Source organism: Gymnoscopelus braueri (assembly GCF_963280865.1).
Source record: "Gymnoscopelus braueri genome assembly, chromosome: 3".
In the NCBI taxonomy this organism is placed as follows: Eukaryota; Metazoa; Chordata; class Actinopteri; order Myctophiformes; family Myctophidae; genus Gymnoscopelus; species Gymnoscopelus braueri.
The window spans coordinates 53,140,185-53,161,975 of NC_137612.1; the positions used below are offsets into that span (position 1 = coordinate 53,140,185).

The 21,791-nt window shown below is 44.5% G+C and overlaps 1 protein-coding gene across 1 annotated transcript in view; it reads right to left on the reverse strand.

Annotated features, from left to right (window-relative positions):
- slc25a26 (solute carrier family 25 member 26) overlaps positions 1-21,791 on the reverse strand; it is a 108,756-nt gene that overhangs the window by 36,159 nt on the left and 50,806 nt on the right. The window contains exons 6-7 of the mRNA XM_080420950.1: positions 9,714-9,758; positions 1,984-2,053 (exon numbers count right to left, since the gene is read on the reverse strand). Coding sequence (XP_080277076.1) covers positions 1,984-2,053; positions 9,714-9,758 — 115 coding nt within the window. The remainder of the gene's footprint in view (positions 1-1,983; positions 2,054-9,713; positions 9,759-21,791) is intronic.

A 21,791-nucleotide genomic window follows, 5' to 3' on the forward strand; every position in this document is an offset into this window, starting at 1 on the left:
TGATGTTGTCCTTGGTGTCTTAGTAGTGTTAAGAATGGTCCCATAAGGGTCAATCTTTTTTACACTCTCAGAGTTAAATGAACCCCCTGGGATTTCCTAAACATGTGGCTGTGTCAAACAGACAAGTGACCTGTCTGTCTGTCTGTCTGTCTGTCTGTCTGTCTGTCTGTCTGTCTGTCTGTCTGTCTGTCTGTCTGTCTGTCTGGCGGTCGACCTCAACGGGGCTGGACTTTTTTTCCCTTTTGCTCCATTTGTCTTGTGCTTCTCTTTCTCCTCCCATCTCCTCCATTCTCTCTCCCTCTCTCTAACTCATGGTCAGGCCCCAGTGCTCCAGGAGGTCACACAGCTGCAGCAGGGGCCCCCAGTCCGTCCCAGAGCGAGGCGGGCCGGCCGGCCGGCCCCCCCTACTTCTTCTCCTCATCCTTCTCTCTCGCTCCCTTTTCCCTTTCCTGGTCATCCGTCTCGTTGGCCCCCGCCCCCCCTCCTCCCCGCCTTAAAACAAAACAAAAAAAAAAGCAACCCTCTACTCATCCAAGGCGAAACCCGAGCCATGAAAGACTGATATGCTCTGATTTTCATTGGCCAGAAATGCTGAGAAAGTCCAGTGTGATGATGAGTCTCTCCAGACACGCAGTTATATCGTTGCTGTCGGGGCAGAAAACCTCTTATCTCCATATTTTAACATCATCCCACGATTTTGTAACCCCATTTTTTGCCAATTGTCTATGTAATCCTGGGCACTACCTGCATAGGCGGCGGGTAATGAAGGGTAGGGTAGGCTAAGCCTTCCCAAATGTTATGCTGGGAAATTCTGGGAATTGTGCAAATTATATATAATATATGTGCGCAGCATTATTTAGTAAATGTTTTGATAATAAATCAGTAAAATCAGGCAAAAATAAGAATTAAATAACCTAACCCTAACCTAACCCTAACCCTATAACCGAAATAAAGTAACCAAAAAACTAAAATAAACTAATATAATCCGCCCAGAAACCGCATTTTTTTGCACGCATGCACGGATTTCGGCGCCCGCGCGCTTTGCGTGCGGCCGACCCCCAGCCTTCCCAATTGTCAAGCTCACCCGCCGCCTATGTAGTACCTTCCCTCTGCCAACCTAGGGAGGCCAGGGCCGAGCTCATGCCTCCTTCAATGCATGAGAGCCAAACGACCTTCTTGTCATCTGACAGGGGAGGGGGTTTCCCTGGTTGGACGTAGCGTGTGGAAGGAACACGTTATTCCAACCAGTTCCTTTCCCCTCCATCAGGCGCCCCGGCTGGCCAGGGGGAGGCAGTACAGTGACCAGTATTACTGCATGTTTTTGTGAGGGTACCTACCCTAGGAGACACGGGGAGAACATGCAAACTCCACACAGAGCAGGCCCTTTCACCAACCCCACCTAGGGTATGGGCGCTGATGACGCGGAGGAGAGAACACGCCCATATTTTAACTTTTGGTGTTTTTTTTCCCGTAAGATTTACGTCCCACTTTATTATACTACAGCGTCACACAAGAAGCATCAAAAGTAGCAAATCCGCAAGCTTGCGGATTTGCTACTTTTGCCGTCTTTCAATTTGAATCCTGAAAAGTAACACTTTTGGACGTATGAGGTTTCCACCCGACAGAGATGATATCCTCGAGCCAACACTTCAGTCAATGGCCGTTACAGATGAACGTTATATATAAAAGAATACAAACGCAACACTCTCCCTCTCCCTCTCGTCTCGTCTGGTGGTGCAGGTGAATAATGCAGTGTGTGCCAGCTGAGCTAACCTGTGTGGAATCTAACAGGAATGTGTGTGTGTGGGTGTGTGTGTGTGTGTGTGTGTGTGTGTGTGTGTGTGTGTGTGTGTGTGTGTGTGTGTGTTTTTTTCTCTTTTTGTAAACTTCTGTTGTAGTCCTGTCTATCCATCCCTCCCTCCCTCCATCCCTCCGCCCTTCCCCTCCCCTCCCGTTCCCAAAGCAGCATATAATCCCCTGCACCTGCAAAAGCTCCGCACACCGCAGCCTGCCAAGAGTAGAGCGTGTGACCTTGCCTCCTGGACCACAAAGTCTGAGAGAAGGAGAGAGAGAGAGAGAGAGAGAGAGGGAGGGAGAGGGGGAGAGAGGGAGAGAGAGGAGGGGGGGGGGGGGAATTGGATGATGAAAGAGGAAGATGATGAAAGAGGGAGAAAGAGGATGAGAGACAAAGAGAGAAAAAGAGGGAGAGAAAGCGAGAGAGACAAGTTGGTCGGTTATTGGAGAAATTAGACACATTAAAAACACATTGTGAGCCTTTGCTCGGGGGTCTGGAGCCCCCGGTCTGGGGCTGGGAACCGGGCCGCATGGCTATTTTTGTGTTCCATGCTTTCTCTCTCTCTCTCATGCTCTCTCTCTCTCTCTCTCTCTCCGTCTCTCTCATGCTCTCTCTCTCTGTCTCTCTCATGCTCTCTCTCTCTCTCTCTCTCTCTCTCTCTCTCTCTGCTGATGTCATGCAAGTCCATTCCCAAGAGCTGAGCGGATAAAGAAGACAAAAAAATCATATATTTTTTTAAGTGCAGCCATGAAGATGCAGTCTACTCTAGTCAAGGTTCCAAGTATCTGCTTCGCTCAGCGGAAAGGGAAAGAGAGAAAAAAAAAGTTTTTATCGACGTTGTCGTCAATGAAGTTAACGGTACTCTTGCGAATAATATCTGCGTGGATAAGGGACCTTATGAGATGTATTGCTTTAGCATGTTCACAGCAGGTTTCTGAACATATCCAAGTCTCCTCCTCCGAGAGAGAGAGAGGGAGAGAGGGATGGAAATGGAAAACAAAAACGTCCGTTTGTAGCCAGCAGGGGATAAGCGGAGCGAGCCATCATACTGCCAAGACGTTGTAAATAACATCTGAACACTTAACGATAAGGAAGGACAGCGTTTTCATCTCTTTAACATCTCAGAGATAAAATGGTTAAAGGTGCATTTCTATAGCGTCTCGATCCTATAAGCGCTTTACAATGTGCGTTACATTCATCCATTCACACACACATTCATACACGACAGGCAAGGCAAAAACACTGCTCATTGGAAGCAGTCAAGTGTCTTGCTCAAGGACACAAAGCCAGGAAGAGCCAGGGATTGACCCGGGAACCATCAGCTCTACCTCCTCGAGCCATATGCTGTCAGTGCATTTGGGGGCTCTGGTCAAGCCAGCAGCCTCTAAAGTTTAATTATTAATTTTGCAGTCATGTATATTGTAGCCCATTGCCTAGCTACTGAATATAGATATATATATACACATATACATATATATATATATATATATATATATATATATATATATATATATATATATATTTAACCCATTAACACCGGGAACTTATCTGTGTGTCATTTCCAGATTTCTTTGGCTATTTAAAAATAGCAGATATACTGTACAAGCTCATAGTTTGCAGATCTGCTATTTTTTGAAAAATCTTGAAAATTTGTGCAAATCTTAGAATATATATATATGTTTTTTTTAAGTGAACATTTTAACTCAAATCTTTGCTTCTGGGGGATTCTACAAATGTCCTCTAAATCCTAACAGTTTTTTTTTAAAGAAATTATGTTTCTGTAATTTCAGTAGTCCTCAAACTTTTTTATATCAAGGACCCCCAAAATGATATGTATTTGGCCTTCAAAATATGTTGTTCCAGGGACCCCCCAGAAGCAAAGATTTGAGTTAAAAATTTTGGCTTAAAATAAATATATATATATATATATATATATATATATATTCAGAGATTTGCACAAATTGTCACGATCTTTCAAAAATAGCAGATCTACAAGCTCATAGCGCGGCACTCGGTGCCGCGCTATGAGCTTGTATATCTACTATTTTTGAATAGCCCAAAGAAATATTAAAATGACACACCGGGATGCGTTCCCGGTCTTAAAGGGTTAATTGCCGAGTCCATATAATGTTTCGATCCGTCATATTGGACTGGTTATTCAAAGACAACTGGCTACTGAGCAAACCCACCTACAGTAATGTTTGTTCTTTCAGGAGGCTACACGTGCCAGAAGTCCATCCCTCCCCATTCCCTCCCTTGCAGTATTATTGCTGAAGCAATCAAAGTAGAGATAAGCCTTTTATAAAATGCGTGTGGATAGTATGATGCACCGTAGGCTTGCTTTAATGGGGAAGGATATTGAGCAACAGCATGGAATGATTACCGATCTTTCTTCTTTCGGGGTTCTGAAGAAGCTGAATTGTGAACAAGCACAAGTGTGCTGCTGCCCCTTGAATCTTTTACACGTTTTCCATTTCACCTCCGCATAGACAAAACGGTCATGATAATTGTACGTAACTGTACAAGCTTGCATGTACAGTACACAACAAACACATATACCCATGTTCACACACACAAGTATAGAGTAGAGAAGTCCTGACGTCACTCGTTCATCCCCTGGGTCGTAAAGTAATTTCTCTATGGAGAATAACATTGTGTCATCATAGAATAGTCTCATATAAGAATTGGGGTCCAAAAATAAACAAACTGTCTCGGCGAAATTGTCAGGGTGGTGGCTCTGTATCGTTTATGATAGTCAGTAGGGGTGGGACGATATATCGATATCGCGATACTTTCTCCTGCGATAACTAATCGATATACTGCCGAAAAATATTGATATAAAAAAAAAATTAGTTTGTGATACGTCGTTTTTCCTACTCTGTATTTGTGTAATGATGATTTTGAACTGTTTGGTGCTATTTTATGTGTTTATGAATTGAATACAAGGACTATCGTGATATATCGTTGGTGAAATTTCATGCAATATATCGTGATATCGCAATATATCGATATTTTCAGATATCGTGATATATATTGTTATCGTGGGCCTAATATCGTGAGGTACCCATATCGTCCCACCCCTAATAGTCAGTCACTCATATTTGATACAGTCTGTTTCTGGCGAAAATTTTACTAATTTGGCGGAAGTAACATTAGCGTTTTCTCACCGTCAGTTGATGCTTCATATCCATAAGAGTAAAACCGCCGGGGTCATTTGTTTATTTTTGGAACACAGTTCTTATTTGACGCGATATTAAACACGTCTATGGGAATTCAGAACGGGGGACAAAAACCACGACCCAGGTAGGATGTGTAAATTACGTCGGACTTCGGTGCTCTATAGTATTGTATTGTATACATATATATATTTTTTAACCCATTAAGACCGGGAACGCATCTGTGTGTCATTTCCAGATTTATTTGGCTATTCAAAAATAGCAGATATACAAGCTCATAGCGCAGCACCGAGTGCCGCACTATGAGCTTGTAGATCTGCTATTGACAATTTGGGCAACTCTTTGAATATATATTTTTAAATTACGTCAGACTTCGGTGCTCTATGGTATTGTATTGTAAGTATCGTATTGTTATTTATGTATCGTTTTTATTTTGGGGTATTATGGAGCACCCCAACTTACGTGTTTCACAAAATAAATCTCTTGAATCTCAAAAATAAATCTCTTGAATCTTAAAAACAGACAGATGACAGTTTTCCACTTTTGTATTGTATAACTTTTTACCCCTTTTTCTTATGCTACCTCCCTACACACATTTCTGTGTGTTGTCGCTGCTGTTCATACTGTTCATACGTATCATACTGACTCACCTGCCAGTGAGGAGCCCACACAGGGGGGAGGTAAGAGCCTCCCTCCATCCTACTCCTCCCGCCCAACACACTCCCAGCTGACAGGTGCCACCACCACCACCACAGGCCCCGTAGGCTTTACATGCAGTAACAATTATCACCACCCACCCCCCTCCCCGGCGTTACTTCCCTCCCCTGAACACGGGCCAATTGTGTTCGTATGGACACTCGACAAAGCCCGGATGCACCAAGGTGGATTCAATCTCCAAACGTTTTCTATAGTCGAGGCGCACTGGGCGCTCCGCCTAAAACACTGGGATACAGAGAGCGCTGAAGCGTGACGTGTGGTGCTGGGAAGAGAAGCGCTCCTAGCGCGTCTTTTACCATAGAAACGCATGGCAGAAAGGCCTTTCTGTGGACACAGCCCCTTACATTGCAAATAGTTGCTGTCGGGCAGAAACCTCTTATCTCCTTTTTATAAATGAATGCCCTACTTGATCATACTCCAGCGTCAAAAGCATCGAAAGTAGCAGATCTACAAGCTCGAAACGCGGCGCGAAGCGACGCGTTTCGAGCTTGTCGATCTGCTACTTTTGCTATTTTTGAATTTGAATCCTGAAAAGTAACAGTTTTTGACATATGAGGTTTCTACCCCGACAGAGACGATTTAAAAAAGTCATCAAAGGCATGCTGGGAGATCCCTCCCGCTCCACATCAAAATAACAGTAAAAAAAAACAACCTTGGAACCCATTTGACCTTTGGCCTCAGAGGCAGGTTGTGCACCTGGAGGGCGGTATAGCTGCCAAAATAGATGAAACGATGATGCAAGCGAGGCGTGCAAAGTACGCCAAAGCGGGTTCGAGTGAGGTCATGGTGCGTTCGGAGTGGTCACTGAACACTGTTTTGACGCACGTGACAATGACTAAACTCTGTGTGTGATGGCCTTGTCAGTCAACTCGCATGCTGTTCACACGTGTTCGTGAGTGTACGCCTGTGTCAAGCCTGATTTATACTTTTAAGTTAAGTTAACTTAAAGGTTTCATGACATTCAGTTTTACAACACGTAGAGAAGAGGGAGCGGGATTAATCGACTGTGACATCAAAGTCCAGGGGCCAAACACAGATTACTTTTCAGTTTAATTATTCAGAAAACCACAGACCACAGAAAATCCACTGAATGTTCAAAGTTCAGTTCTTTGGGGTCTAATTGAGGTCATAAACCCCCCCCCAAAAAACATACAAAATAAAAAAAGTGAAAATGAATGTCATAGAACCTTTAAGATATAAATAACTTACCTCATCAATAATCGTAGCCAATTGGAATGTTATGTGAAAAAAGTATACAGTACATCTCGATGACATGACTCCAGAGATAATGTTTACCTACTGTATTTACGCAATTTTGAAGAAATTGGCGATGCCTAATTGGCGAGATGCGTCATGATCAAAGGAATCCAGGGGGGAAAAATGTGATTGTACTACCTTCAAGAGTTATATAGGTCAATAGTGGCCAGTTATAGCGCCAACGAACCATGAGGCCGGAAAAAATGGCGTGGAGGTTCTTCCTTGGCCCACTGCGAGTGTGCATGCACAGTTTCACACAGATAGGTCCAAGCGGTAGCCGGGATTAGCTGCTCGCACAGTCAGATGGACGGATGGACGGCAGGAAGGACGGAGACTCATGGGAGCGAAAACATAATCCCCGCCCCCGGGCCGTTCCGTTCCGGCCTGGCCGAGATCATCAGTCTTTATAGTCTAAGAAAAATGGTGTGCATCTGATCAGCTTGACACGCCGTCACGTTTGCTCGTAGACAAAGCAAAAAACGTTGATTTGCGAGTTTGGATTCGGTCATTAGACCCTCTTGGAACCTTTCGATCAACCGACAAGACAGCCGTTTGTCGGGGTTTGTCGGGGCTAAATGTACAGACACTAACCCCCCCCCCCAACCCCTCCCCCCACCCGCCAGCCCCCAGACAGCTGTGTTGGCTCCGTATGAAACAGAATCAGAAAAAAAGGGCAGAGCGCAGCACATTACTATCCTACAGAGCAGATGTAAGATCCCAGGGGTAGGAATGCCACACACTCTCGCATGAATTCGTTATAACTCTTTGGCGTTTGTTCCCGTGTCTGAATCGTTGTTGTTCTCATTCGTGGCAACCGACTCAGATGCTCAGATGGTTTTAATAGAATGGTCATAGAAACCCTCCGGAGAGAAGGACTGGACAACTCCCCCTCTGCCAGTCCACCAGTCCACCCCCCCCCCCCCCTTCATTGTGTTGCCATAAACGGCTCGTTAGCTATCCTGAACACCGGCTCTTCAGAGAAGAAGAGGGGGCCATGGATTTAGAGAGTGTATACATCTGGTAGAGCAGTGTGGAGGACAGAGGCCACGGATATACAGGAGGGGAGGGAAGGGAGAGGGAGAGAGAGTGAGTGGGTGAGAGAAGTAAAAGGAGGAAAGGGAGAAGAGATTTGGGTAGCGGGAGAGGAGAGGAGAGGAGAGGAGAGGAGAGGAGAGGAGAGGAGAGGAGAGGAGAGGAGGTTCAAGCAGTAAAGTCCTTCACTAACGGCTGTGTCCAGATGGTGGAGAGAAAGAGAGTGTGAGAGAGGGGGGGGGGGGGGGGGTCTTTGACTCAGGGGGGACAAAGAGACACTTGTGGTCAATGACTACGTACAACTCTCACTCACACACAAACACACACACACACACACACTGAGAGAGAGAGAGAGGATTGAAGAGTTCAGTTCCGTTACACAGTCACACACACACAGCTGCGTGTCATACTGTCCTCCATCCTCACAGCGTCCACACAGCACTCTCTCGCCCGTTTATAGGGTCTAACATTGATGGAATGTTCGACTGCCCGCCTCCTCGCGCCTCAGAGACATGATGTCACCCCCCTCGCAAAACGCCGCCTTTTCAAAGGAGGAACGGCTTTTTATGTGTCCACGAGGCTCTACGCGAAAAGAAGAGATAAAGACAGAGAGAGGGCGGGGGGGGGGCTAAGTCATAGAGGAAGCAGAGACTAAAGGAGGGAGAGAGAGAAAGAGAGATAATGACTAAGTAAAAGTAAAGATGGGGTGGGGGTGGGTGGGGGGGGGGTGTTGGCTACGCTCAAAAGCTTGTGACAAACTGTGGCTCACTTTGATGGTCGCCGTGACGACCCATTAAAGTGCAGGGGAGGGGTTGTAATTTACCCCGTGTTCCATTGCTGCGCGGTGCTATGAGGGAATGGGAGGCCGGAGCTGCTGTAAATGTGTCACAGCCATAAGCACACTATTACAACTTTACTACCTGGTTGTCACAGGGGCTAATTACTGTAAAGGACTGCTCTGGGGTTGGGGAGGGGCTCTGGTGGGGCTGGGTGACACTGTACGATGTAAATCATAAAGAAAAGAACAAAATGAGATGAAAAGGAAGATATCTTGGATGTATATTATATCCACTGTATTAGGTTCCAAGCTGTGACGGGATGTCTGTCTGACTGTCAATCTGTCTGTCTGTGACGGGTGTGCAGAAATGCGGGCGAGGGATAGATGGGGGGGGGGATTGAGAGAGACATCGATCAGGAAGAAAGAAGAGAGAGAGCGAGAGAAAGGGAGAGAGAGAGAACCAATTTCACACATGCAATAACCAGGCCCAACGCTGGGCACCGAAATCACAACACGCTGATCAATGCGATGCTTGCGCAACACGTCGTCAGTTGCCCAATAACCCTGGCAACACCGAGCAAGCTGATCTGCTCATGTACATAATGTACAGTAAATACTAAGGACGATGCCCATTAGGAAAGCATGCCCCTCCAATTATGCAACACCCGTTTTTTGTACCCATCCGCTGTACCCGTCTGTCTGTGTGTGTCCCTTTTATGCCCATATATGGAGATCGCTGGACGGTTCATACAGAGATTCCGGTCATGCTTCATGGCTCTCCATATATAAATGGATGTGGGCCAAAACTTGCAGTACCAGAGTTGGCCACTTGTCTACTTTTACTTCAAAAATCCCTACCACATCGCTCCCATGGGTTCTCAGCGATACGCACGCCACGTACACGCACACGCACACACACACACACATCGGGCATTTATAGAAGGATGATAATACATACCTTTAAATGTTCCCAAAGTGGAAACTGCACCAGTGAGAAAGGGATCTGTGGAAGAAATAAAAAAGTACATTGACAAATTTGCTCAGTATTTATCATAGTTTGAAGATAATTTGACATTTCAACACTCAAAATGTTTTCAGTGATAAATCTGACTGATTTCAAAACAGTGGGTCAAATTTGTGGATCCAAATTTGTAGTTATAATATAACTAGAAATTTGGATCTACTAATATATCATATATATTTGGTGCGTCCTCCGTCGTCCCGGGGACAAACGGACACAGACGGCACCCGAGTTATGACACAGAGACACGTATACGGACATACAAAGCCTTCATGAATTAATAGATAATCATTAAATGAATCCCTGATTCTGAATCTATAGGGCTGATGTGTGAGGTTAACTAATGGATGGATGGAGCTTTGAAAGTGATGTGAGGGTCACCATGACAAACACTGGATAGGCTCACACACACGCACAGGAAGTTACGGGGAGAGGAAATGGATGGCACTGCCAAAGCAGGGAACGGATGACACGCACACAGACCACACACACACACAGGCCCCTCTGTCTCACACACAGAGAGAGACGCAGTTCCACTGTCATATTGGGTCGTGACAGTGTGAGTACACTTCCTTTTATATTTTCCTAAATATATATATATTTTTTAAAGACAAAGAAATCAATTATGTTAAGGAATTTTCAAAAGAATTTCAAACATTTTCAAAAGAATTTCAGAAATATGTTTTTAAGATATATCATATCGACAACGCAACTCTTTGTGAGCTTGTAGATCGGTTATTTTCAGTATAAAATAGGACTCAAGTAGTAAATCATACGTATAATTTTGTACTTTTGGGTCTCAAGTTGTAAAAGTTTGGGAATCCCCTGGGCCCTTGACATACAGACTATGACATGTGCCCAGATGCACAACAAAAGACACAAGCAGAAGACATACTACACTGCATACCACTGTTTCCCAAACAGTGGGTCGGGACTCAGGACCCATGTTTGGGTCACGGACCAATTTTTATGGGGTCGGGAGCAAATATCCACTTTTTTTTTCGTTTCCTAAATTTTTTTTTTCTTCAAAAGATAAAAAATAATTATCACAACAAAAAAATGTCCAAAGAATTTCATGAATAAAAAGAAAAAGAAATCTAATAATTTCAATAAATACATATTTTTTTAAACGTTTAAGAAGTGGGGGGAAATAGCAGATTTACAAGCTATTTTCACTAGTTTGGGTCCCGGGCAAACATCCAATCTCTCTTTTGAGTCACTCTTGAGCTAAAAAGGTTTGGGAACCACTGCTGTTATGCTGTCAGACCCATACACTGGCACCTGTAGCAAGCTTTCATCTTGTGTGGTAGGAATGGACAGAAAGGGAAAAAGGAAGGGAGAGATCAAACGGAAAAGAGGAAAGAAAGAAGTCACAGAGCGTCTGATGGCACCAACGGCAGCAGCACTCAACCATCCATGTGGTCCGACTGCTAGAACTGCTGTTCTTATTGGAACACATTTACACAAGCAAGACTAATCTGCTTCTGACTCAGCCTGGCACAGAGACAATACACTCACTGTGTTTACACCGAATTATTATTTCTTAATGGTGCTAATTCTGCACAAACGATGTGACTTCACCTCAACACCTCATCTGGACTAGAGTAACCCGGACTCTGGCCATGTCCGTGATTGAAACTTACATGCAAACATGCATATTACATTATAGCCTGACTCCTGAGTAAACACTAAAACTCATTGCAACAGTCTTGTGTTTCACTCGTGCATGGTATTTTAGTCACGGTCTGCTGTGCCCGCAGATGTCAACTTTTTAATGACATGATGTAGTTGTTATTGCGCTGCTGTATTGCATCGCTCTGCAGTTCATTATGTTTTCGATTATTGCAATGTTTTTTTTTCATGTTTTTTTTATGCATGTCGTTGCTAGTGTGGTGCCCGTTTAGGGCACGTTGTTTCAGAACACGTAGCTGTTCGGAGCAGGATGTCCCTCATATGTACACTACAGTATGAATGCATGTATGTATGATGTCCCTCATACAGTATATATGAACAATGTCCCCCGTATGCATGTATGTATGTATGATGTCTCTCATATAGTATGTATATATGAACAATGTCCCCCATATGTATGCATGCATGAGGTCTCTCATATACCTGTATAAATGCTAAATGTCCCCCATATGCATGTACTGTATGTATGATGTCCCCGCACTCCCCGGTATACAAGTACAGCATGTATGATGTCCTCCGTATGTGTGCCAACCATAGACTGTACAAAAATGAATGGACAAAGCCACGCCATTGGTTTCTACAGACCGTACATGAAGCCGATTGTTCAGGAATTTCAAATCCGCCATCTTTCAATATCGTGTCAGAATGCAACCAGACCAGTATTGGTTGGGTAGCTTGTCAATCAAGAGCGGGGGCGGGGAATGAATGCTATTGGTTGTGTAGCTTGTCAATCAAATCATCCCGCCCCTCCTAGAGCATAGACTACTTGATCGTCAATTTTAAAATAAATGGGACCATAATTTACCAAAACGCATATCATGATGATTGAAAGGACACTTTAAACTATAGTATTTATGACAATGTTTATTAAGGTAAGAAAATCAAGTCTAAAGTTCTTCAAAAACCCTTCCGCTTGCATTGAGATAAATTCTTTCTGACACCAGCAGGGGTAAAACAGCTAAACTACAGGCCATTCATATGAACTGTCACTTGAACTCTATTCCTTATTTGATTCAATGTCAAAGCAGGAAGCTGGGCCCTTGGTGCCAACCGAATTTTGCCCAAATATGGAGTTCCACACACACTCGATACGACGAGGACATACACATATACAGTAGTACTTACTAAGATTTATCAAATTTATAAATTGTCTAATCCACAGGTTTTCAAAGTGGGATCCGAGGTCAATAAGGAAGAAATGTTGGGGGGAAAAAATAATACTCTCAAATTCAATTCATGAGATTGCGCCAGTTTAACCACTTTCAATCTACAAGCTCATAACACATCGCGAAGCGTTGTGAGCTTATAGATTGGCTATTTGTGTCTCTTTCCCCAAGCCATTTCGCAAAAGGAGGGGGGGGGGGGCATTCGCATGGAATAGTTTGGGAGCCCCTGGTCTTATCTGTTAAACTTAAGTGTGGTGTCCTAGTTTATAACAACCTGGAGATGAGCAAAGCTATCAATCAATACATGTTAAAGTCACATGCAGTTCACTTGAAGACATTAGCAATATTCAAAGAGCTCTCCCTCTGTCTCTCTCTCCCTCTCTTTGATTACATTTAAATTCCCCTCTTTTGGGCAAACAACGCCAAATTCAGGACACTCATGGACTAACTGAAATGGCGCGCCCGTCTGTGCAAATCGGCATTGTTAGGACACATGCCATGAGGCTGCATGGCCACGCCACCACTGCGCCATAGGCTTCAGCGGATTTGAGCTTGTTCGTCATCAAAGCCCCGCTGGATTTGAGCTCTGACACACCTGTATGAAAAGCATTTAAAAAACTATTTGTGCTAACAATCAACACTTAATAAATACCGCAAAATGCTGTATAATTATATGCGTTCTTCTGAAAATCAAAATGAAAGCAAGATGAAAAAAATCCAGTCAAACACGTAACCATTTGCTTGACGGAGTACTTGGAACTGGCAGAAGTGTTCCAGTGGAAATTCTGCCCATCTGGCCTAAGGTACGGTACGCACGCAGACAGAAGCAAACGCTCCCCGCCCGGCTGTTTGGGAAAGATCTTTAAAAAACGTATTTGACGCAGGTCTGGGATTCAGCTCCGTTAACCCCTTAAAACCGGGAAAGCATTTTTTTGTACATTTCAGATTTTAGTGTTGGCTATTCAAAAACAGCAGATGTACAAGTTTGCAGTGCTGCACGACACCTGCAATTTCTTTTCTTTTTCTTTTTTAAACATCTTTAAAAGGCATTTTGTCGAGTCGGCCTCAGGTCTTAATGGGTTTAAAGCGGAGTGTTATACGATGAGCAGTACCGAGACCTGCTCTGTTTTCCAGCTGCACAGAGGACACTTTGACTTTTCAATAGGAATAAAAAGACACCTGTCTTTTATTAGCAGCCTCGTGAAGTCAGCTGCTTTCCAGACAGGGGGGGGGGGGGAGAGAGAGAGAGAGACAGAGGGGGAGAGAGAGAGAGAGAGAGAGAGAGAGAGAGACAGAGAGAGAGAGAGAGAGAGACAGGGACAGAGAGAGACAGAGGGGGGGGGAGAGAGAGAGAGAGAGAGAGAGAGAGAGAGAGAGAGAGAGAGAGAGAGAGAGAGAGAGAGAGAGAGAGAGAGAGAGAGAGAGAGAGAGAGAGAGAGAGAGAGAGAGAAAGACAGGGACAGAGAGAGACAGAGGGGGAGAGAGAGAGAGAGAGAGGGGAGAGATGGGTTCTGCAGAGGTTCTGGGAACACTGATCCTCCAGTGATGTATGGCCTGGTCTGACAACCCCTGGCACAGAATGTGTGTGTGTGTGTGTGTGTGTGTGTGTGTGGGGGGGGTGTGTGTGTGTGTGTGCGTGTGTGTTTGTCTGCTAAAGATGGACGGTCTGAGTGCTGCATGTGGTCAGATTTATATCGATAAGCCATTTATAGTTATGGGAGGGCCTGGGGGCATGCACGCACACACACAGACACACGCAAACGTTATGCATGTGTCAGGTCAACCAGGACTGACGCAGGTGACAGATTGCAGCTGTGTGTGCGTGGTGTGTGTGTGTGTGTGTGTGTGTGTGTGTGTGTGTGTGTGTGTGTGTGTGGACAGAAAGAGAGGAAATTATGAGAGGGATAGGGATAGGGGAAGAGAAGGAGATGGAGAAATAAAGATAAATTCTACATAGGCTCACCGAGTCATAAATGTGGACAGGCCAACCTAGCAGGCTACCATACCATACCATCTCGCACCTCAGAAAGCTGCATGCTTACACAGTCCCTCATAGCCTAACCAAACAATAGTATGGAAATGGGTGAGAGAGGACGAGAGAGTGAGAGAGAGATTACTAACATTCCCTCTCTCTCTCTCTTCCTCTGCCTTTGTTTTGAGTGCTGTGCCATGTTCATATCCCACAGTTCTGAAAGGTCAGCCGCATACCTGCAGGGCACCGGCACATGCAGAGTTGGGCTGTTGTTATGCTAGGCTAGCGTACCGCCGCGCCGAGCAGGCAGCCAGGGCAATGCTACGCTAGACTAGCGTGCAGCCAGGCAGCATAAAAAAAGCACATAGGGCCACAGTGCTAACTGCTGACTCTGACTGGAACCCCAGCATCGTATAACGCCTGCTAGCATCGCATGGCCTGTTCAGCTTCGTAAAGCCTCTCTCTGTGTGTGTGTGTGTGTGTGTGTGTGTGTGTGTGTGTGTGTGTGTGTGTGTGTGTGTGTGTGTGTGTGTGTGTGTGTGTGTGTGTGTGTGTGTGTGTGTGTGTGTGTGTGTGTGTGTCTGCGCGCGCGTGTCATGGTTAGTCAAGCTGGGTTCTTCATGTTAACCCAGAAAAACAGACAGGCCTCCATAAAAGCCAACGAGCATGATGGTAGGAGAGGGGCGTACATGGAGTGGGACCAGCGGCCTGCCCGCACCAACAGGACATAACGTTGTACAAACAAACACAGTCCCAGTGCCGGACCAGCTGAGCCTGCAAGTCCGATCTAGATATGAACAGAGCAGAGGAATGGACTTGGACACAGGATCCGTCCCTTCGCCATCCCATCCCACTCATGTTTCCTTCTTGATTTACTTTCATTCCAGTTACTTTATTGGTTTACTTTCATTCCAGTTAACTCGCTTTATTTATATTTTGACAGTACAGGACATGTGGAATAAGCATTTTATTGCCAGCCGTGATTAGTGAGCTACTTTTTGTGTGTATTTGACTAACAAACTTGACTTGACATCCGTCACACCTTTTCAAACTCTGCTTATGATTTTTGGAATCCGAGGAAGAAGGGGAAAACGACGTGCTGGCAAAGAACTAAGCACGCTACGCCTTTTAAAGCGGCTGCACTGATGTTTATGTCCATTGAAATTGACTGGGGTTTTCCGCTGCCTGCCAAGCGCTTTGCTAGCTCGCTCGACCCCAAGAGCGCGCGTCCAATGGCTGCGCGCGGGCAGCCCGCAAAGTCATAGCAAACTGCAAATACCAGCAAGACGGAACACACCCAACGCATTAACACATTGTTGAGGTTAGAAAACACGGACTGTCAGGACATACTCCAAAAACACAAGAAACAGTGATGTACTGTAACAGGAGATCAGTTCCATTCCTGTCGAACGGGGGATTGACAATACACATGCCTTGGCAAAAATCGAAACATATTGGTTTCGTTAAGTATCTGCTGCTAACGGGAAAAACATGCAAGGTGCAATCCCTTTTCTCCCCTCATCGTCTATGGCCGATACAATCTCCCCCCCATCATTCCTTCTGATGTCATTTACTTTAGCTTCAAATGCTCTGTCGATCCCCATGTCGTGCCACCGACTCCCAGATTTCATATTAGGGCATTGTGTCCAGTTTGAAAGGACGTAAACAACGCTTTTGTTTTCATTGGACCAGTACCGGCGCACTGGAATGCAACTTAATTTAGGGCCCGCCATTCTTGCTTTCATATGTGTTTCCTTGAAGCCAGAGCAAGAACATTCCGGCTGACCCGATCCAAAGAATCTCAGGACCAGGTGCTTGTTTCGACATATGGCTGTCAAACATCCATCTTCTGACCAGCGACGCCTCCGTCTGCTCCTCCATTACTACCATGCGGCTCCTCTCTTGCTCTTACCTAATGATGCTATCCCTCTCTCTACACTCTCCCTACTTCTACCAGCTTTCAAATCAACATGTTCTACGCTCTCTGACGTGATTCTCTCTCTCTCCCAATTTCTCGGCTTTCCAAAGCCACACATTCAAAATGATAAAATGAAACATCATTCAAACTACGATCGACTGTCTTTCCTTGTTAACCCATTAAGACCGGGAACGCTAGCATGTGGTGTTGTTTTTAGATTGCTATGGCTATTAAAAAATAGCACATATACAAGCTCAGAGTGCCGCGCTATGAGCTTGTAGATCTGCTATTTTTTAGATATTTGTGGAAATATTTGAGAACATCAATTTTTTTAAGCGAATTTTTTTAACTCAAATCTTTGCTTCTGGGGGTCCCTGGAACAACATATTTCAAGATGGGGGTCCGCGGCCAAATACATATCATTGTAGGGGTGACATGGAAAAAGTTTGAGAACCACTGATATAGCAACATAAGTCAAGGATTTAGAAGACATTTGTAGAATCCCCAGAAGCAAAGATTTGAGTTACAAATGTCCGCTTTAGAAAATATATATTCAAAGATTTACACAAATGTTGTGGATCTGAAAAAATCAGATCCACAAGCTCATAGCGCGGCACTCGGTGCCACGCTATGAGCTATAAGATAATGGTTAAAGTGGTTAAAATATAAAATGACACAGATGCGTTCCCGGTCTTAATGGTTTAAACAAGGTCGGGGGGGTTTAGGCATAAGCGAAAGATCAGGACTGTATGCAGCCCCGTTGTGTGAAAACAAATTATGACAGGTTGCGGTTTTGGCACGGCCGCGGTCAGAAAGGGACGTCTCTCCGTTCCAGCGCAGGATCAGCAGCATCTGCTCGCAGGCCCACAAACATCTGTGTCATCCAGCCCATCTCCAGGGATTGGATTCCTCTGCTGGGAAACACATGACGACTGTTTCAAACTGCTCGGTGTTCGGTTTGTCTGTGTCTGCAATGGTGTGCAAAAACTTGACAAAATTGTCCCCAGATGTGGGCCTGGGTCAGGGGATTATTGTGAAACTTGGGGATAAAATGCGCGTCCCCCAGTTAGATTTGACTGAAGTTTCATAGGATTAAAGGTTAGGGGGGTTGGGGTGAGGAGATATGGAATGAATGTAAGACAACGTCTCCGAAAGTTTGGAAAACTAATCTGTGTGTGTGTGTGTGTGTGTGTGTGTGTGTGTGTGTGTGTGTGTGTGTGTGTGTGTGTGTGTGTGTGTGTGTGTGTGTGTGTGTGTGTGTGTGTGTGTGTGTGTGTGTGTGTGTGTGTGCATGCGAATAATCAATAGTGACAGTGCCACTTGCTGTAGCTGTCAGGTACTTTATCATACAAATATGTAGATCCTGTCTGCTGTGTCATTCCTGCTGACAGTGTTTGAGGACACAGAGTCCTCGCCTTTGTGTGTGTGTGTGTGTGTGTGTGTGTGTGTGTGTGTGTGTTTGTGTGTGTGTGTGGCAGAGGGTGATGGGTGGCGTGTGTGAGAGAGAGAGAGAGAGAGAGAGAGTGCCAACTGCCTCAGTGTTAAAACGTATTAGTATTCGGAGAGGCTACAGGCTGTCACAGGTCCTTAGGCGCTCAGCGGAGGGCAGAAAAAACACATGTCAAAATATATTCACATTCAGCCTGACTGCGAACCAAGCCAAGTTGGCTGCAATTTGACAAATGACTTTTAATAGGTCATACTGCAGCCTCTGCATACTGATGAGCATCATGAGAATGGAGGGGCGAGAGAGTGAGAGACAGGGAGAGAGAGAGAGAGAGGGAGTGGAAAAAGTCCCATTTTAACCACGTAAACCCCATATGGTTGAGCGGAGTCCCTCGGGGCTCTATAGTAGTGTCTTTTCTGTTTTCTGTTATTGTGGGGAAAGCTTTCGCTGAAAATATACGATCGACAAGCTCACAACACGACGCGTTGTGAGCTTGTCCTGCCAAACAAAAAGATAATGCTCGATTACATCAGCAGGCCACTATGAAAAGTCATTAATCATGATTTAATTCACCTGTGTGATCCCCATAGCTCAATGTTCATCACACACACAGCTAATTAGCATTATGGACATGGCACACTAGCCTCGTACATTTTTATATATTAAATATACTGTATATCACCTAGATACTTATTGAGTTGAATAAACAATACCAATCAATATGATTGGTATTTTCATATTTTTTTGTCAATCTTTTTGGCATAATGTTATGGTATGCTCTTAACTCATTCACTGCCAGGCTTATTTCAAGCTAGTTGATCCATATGCCAAAGGCATTTTGGGTCAAACGGAGAAAAAAAATTCTCCGTTTAAATTTTAACATTGAAGTGGATGGAGAATTAACTTTTTGAAAATCGTTTTCTCCTAGTTCCTTTGAGATTCAAAAGAAAAAAAAATAACAAAAAAAAAAAAAAAGAAATTAAAAATTTTATTTTGAAAATATTTTTTTTTTTTAGGAGACGTCAAAAGACGTCATTGGCACTAATGGCACACTGAAAACGGCCGTCAAAAGACGTCATTGGCACTATATGAGTTAACACATTGCATGCCAGTCGCGTAGATCTACGCGAACCTATTTAAAGCCGCAGCGTGCCAGTCGCGTAGATCTACGCGAACCGCCGATTCCCATGTTAAGTGCCCCAGGTGCACTTTCCGAATTTTTTTGATCCATTTCCGTTTCCGGTTTCCGGTCGGAAACGGAATTATTCGGGTTCCGGTTTTTTCGATCGTATCCGCTTCCTGTCTGGGATCCTGTTTAAAACTCGATTTTCTCTGGTTGTTGTTTTTCTCCTCGCTGATCACTGTTTACGGTTGATCGGCTGTAGCTTCGCTCGCCGTTTCTCACGGATCCGCTGTGTGTTTAGAACCAAATGAACGCGCACTTTTAACTTATTTAGCGAGGTCTGTGGCGACATGAAAAAAACTAAAAAACAACAATAAAACGCTGGCACTGGTGAGTACATTATGAGATTAAACTCTGGCATGGAATGTGTTAAAGGTTCTATGACATTCATTTTCAATTTTTTTATGTTTTTGGGGGGGTTTTATGACCTCAATTACACCCAAAAAAATCTGAACTTTGAACATTCAGTGGATTTTCTGTGGTCTGGGGTTTTCTGAATAATTAGGCTGAAAGGTAATCTGAGCTTGGCCCTTGGGCAGTGAAGTCACAGGCCATTAATCCCGCCCACTCTCCTCCTCGCCCCTCCCCTCCCCTATCCTTTCCTTTGGGGGGGGCGGAGCAGAGGTGATGATTGACATGCAAAATCCCTCAACAGCGACACCCGCAGGCAAAGATTTCTTTTTTCATTGCAGTTGAAAAGGCTTTAGAAATGAGAGAGAAAAACACCTGCAGTGGCTCACTGGAGTGTTTTTTTTTTGTTAAAACCTTTTATACAAGTTTGAAGGACCATGACAAAGACTTTTAATGTGTGGTAAAACTGAATGTCATGAAACTTTAAAGTGTGAAAAACATATTTGTCATTTCAATGGCACTTTAAGATTTCACTTTGAGAGAGAGAGAGACAGACAGACAGACAGACGGCTATTTCAACAGATGAAAGACATCCATCTGTTTCAGTGGATTGTCTCAGTTTGGCACGCAGACTGTAATGGCTAGTACACTCTCGTGTCTGTGTGTGTGTGTGTGTGTGTGTGTGTGTGTGTGTGTGTGTGTGTGTGTGTGTGTGTGTGTGTGTGTGTGTGTGTGTGTGTGTGTGTGTGTTTGTGTGTGTGTGGCCTTCCCAAAGGCAACTTTACATAAAGACCATCTTTGTTCCATTAAATGAGCATGGTCAGTTTTTAGACAATATCTCTTTGATGATCAACTTACCTTTGATCAACATGAGGCTTGGTAGCAGTTTATATACCTCAGCATCATGTCGTTAGAGCGCTACATGAGATGATGTTGCAATAGTTAGCAGTAGTTGGGTATCTAGTACGCACCTTAACGGATTAAATAGCCTAAATATTTTAAAGACGGCTTCAACACATGCTACCAAACTCGGCTTGTCACTCACAGAGAGACGCATCCGTGCCCAGAAAGCTAGTGGAATGCTCTAAGTGTCATTGGTACAGATCACATTGCAAGGCAAGACGCTTTATGACATTGCACACACAAAATAGTTTGACTTTACCGTACCATCACAGTGCAGCTCAGAATACGATCACATTTCAAACCAAACATTGCCTGCTCTGCCAACTTCATGACTCTTCTCCACATTCTCACCTCGGAGATGCTTTTTCTTTCTCTTTTTTTCATCTCCACTACTTTTTCAGGCACTCCGATACTATTATGACTGCTGGAGCAGGGTAGTGCTTTGAGTAATGATTAATTTATAACTGCGTCGTACACTGTTTCCTAAACAGTGGGGACCCATATTTAAATAATAATAAAATAAAGTAAATATCCCCTTTTTTTCATTTCCTACATTAACTCTCTCACTGCCAGACTAATTTCTGGCCGCGTTTGCCCACTGCCAGCGATTTTTTAATTTTCTTACCTTTTCAAGTATTCACAGAATATTTATCTCCATTATGATCGATCCCCTGATGATTGCTAATCACTGAGGGTTATACTGTGTGGTTTCACAAATGTCAACGAGGTCATCGCGACCTCGTTGACATTAATTGTCTGCCTTTGAAAATAGCATGTCTGGGCCAAAAATACATAGTAAGAAAAAAAGTACACAGGAGCCGAGATACAGCCTTTTTAAGTAACAAGTTAAACAAGAAGTGAATGGAGCAGCAAATCTTCGGATCACGATATCCAAGATATCTGAACATAAATAAAAAAAAACTTGCGATAATTCGTTCTTGGCAGCCAGGGCATTCACTAGTTTGGGTCCCGGGCAAACATAAAATATTTTGTGTCTCAAGTTAAAAAGTTTGGGAACCAATGCTACAGCGTCAGCTGCAGAAGAACGGAGCAACATGTTAGGACTCTTAGCTGCGGGAGAAGGAAAAGTGAGGGGGGGGGGGGGGGGGGAGTGGGCTATTAAACAGAGGAAGAGGGGAGATAGACGGGATGGAGGGGTATTTGCCAACAGCATGGTGGCAGCTGTGTTGACGATGAGCGCGAATGAGAAGAGGAGAGCTGCATGTGGGCAAGCTGGTCACCAGAGCTGCAGACGTCGGACGCCATTAGACGCCATCAAACGCGGCAGACGCAAGTTCATATGGTGTCTCACACACTTCCTGGTTTAGAAAGAGGAGAGCGCGCGGAATGAAACTCAGGGCCGTTTCGCGAACAGAAATGATG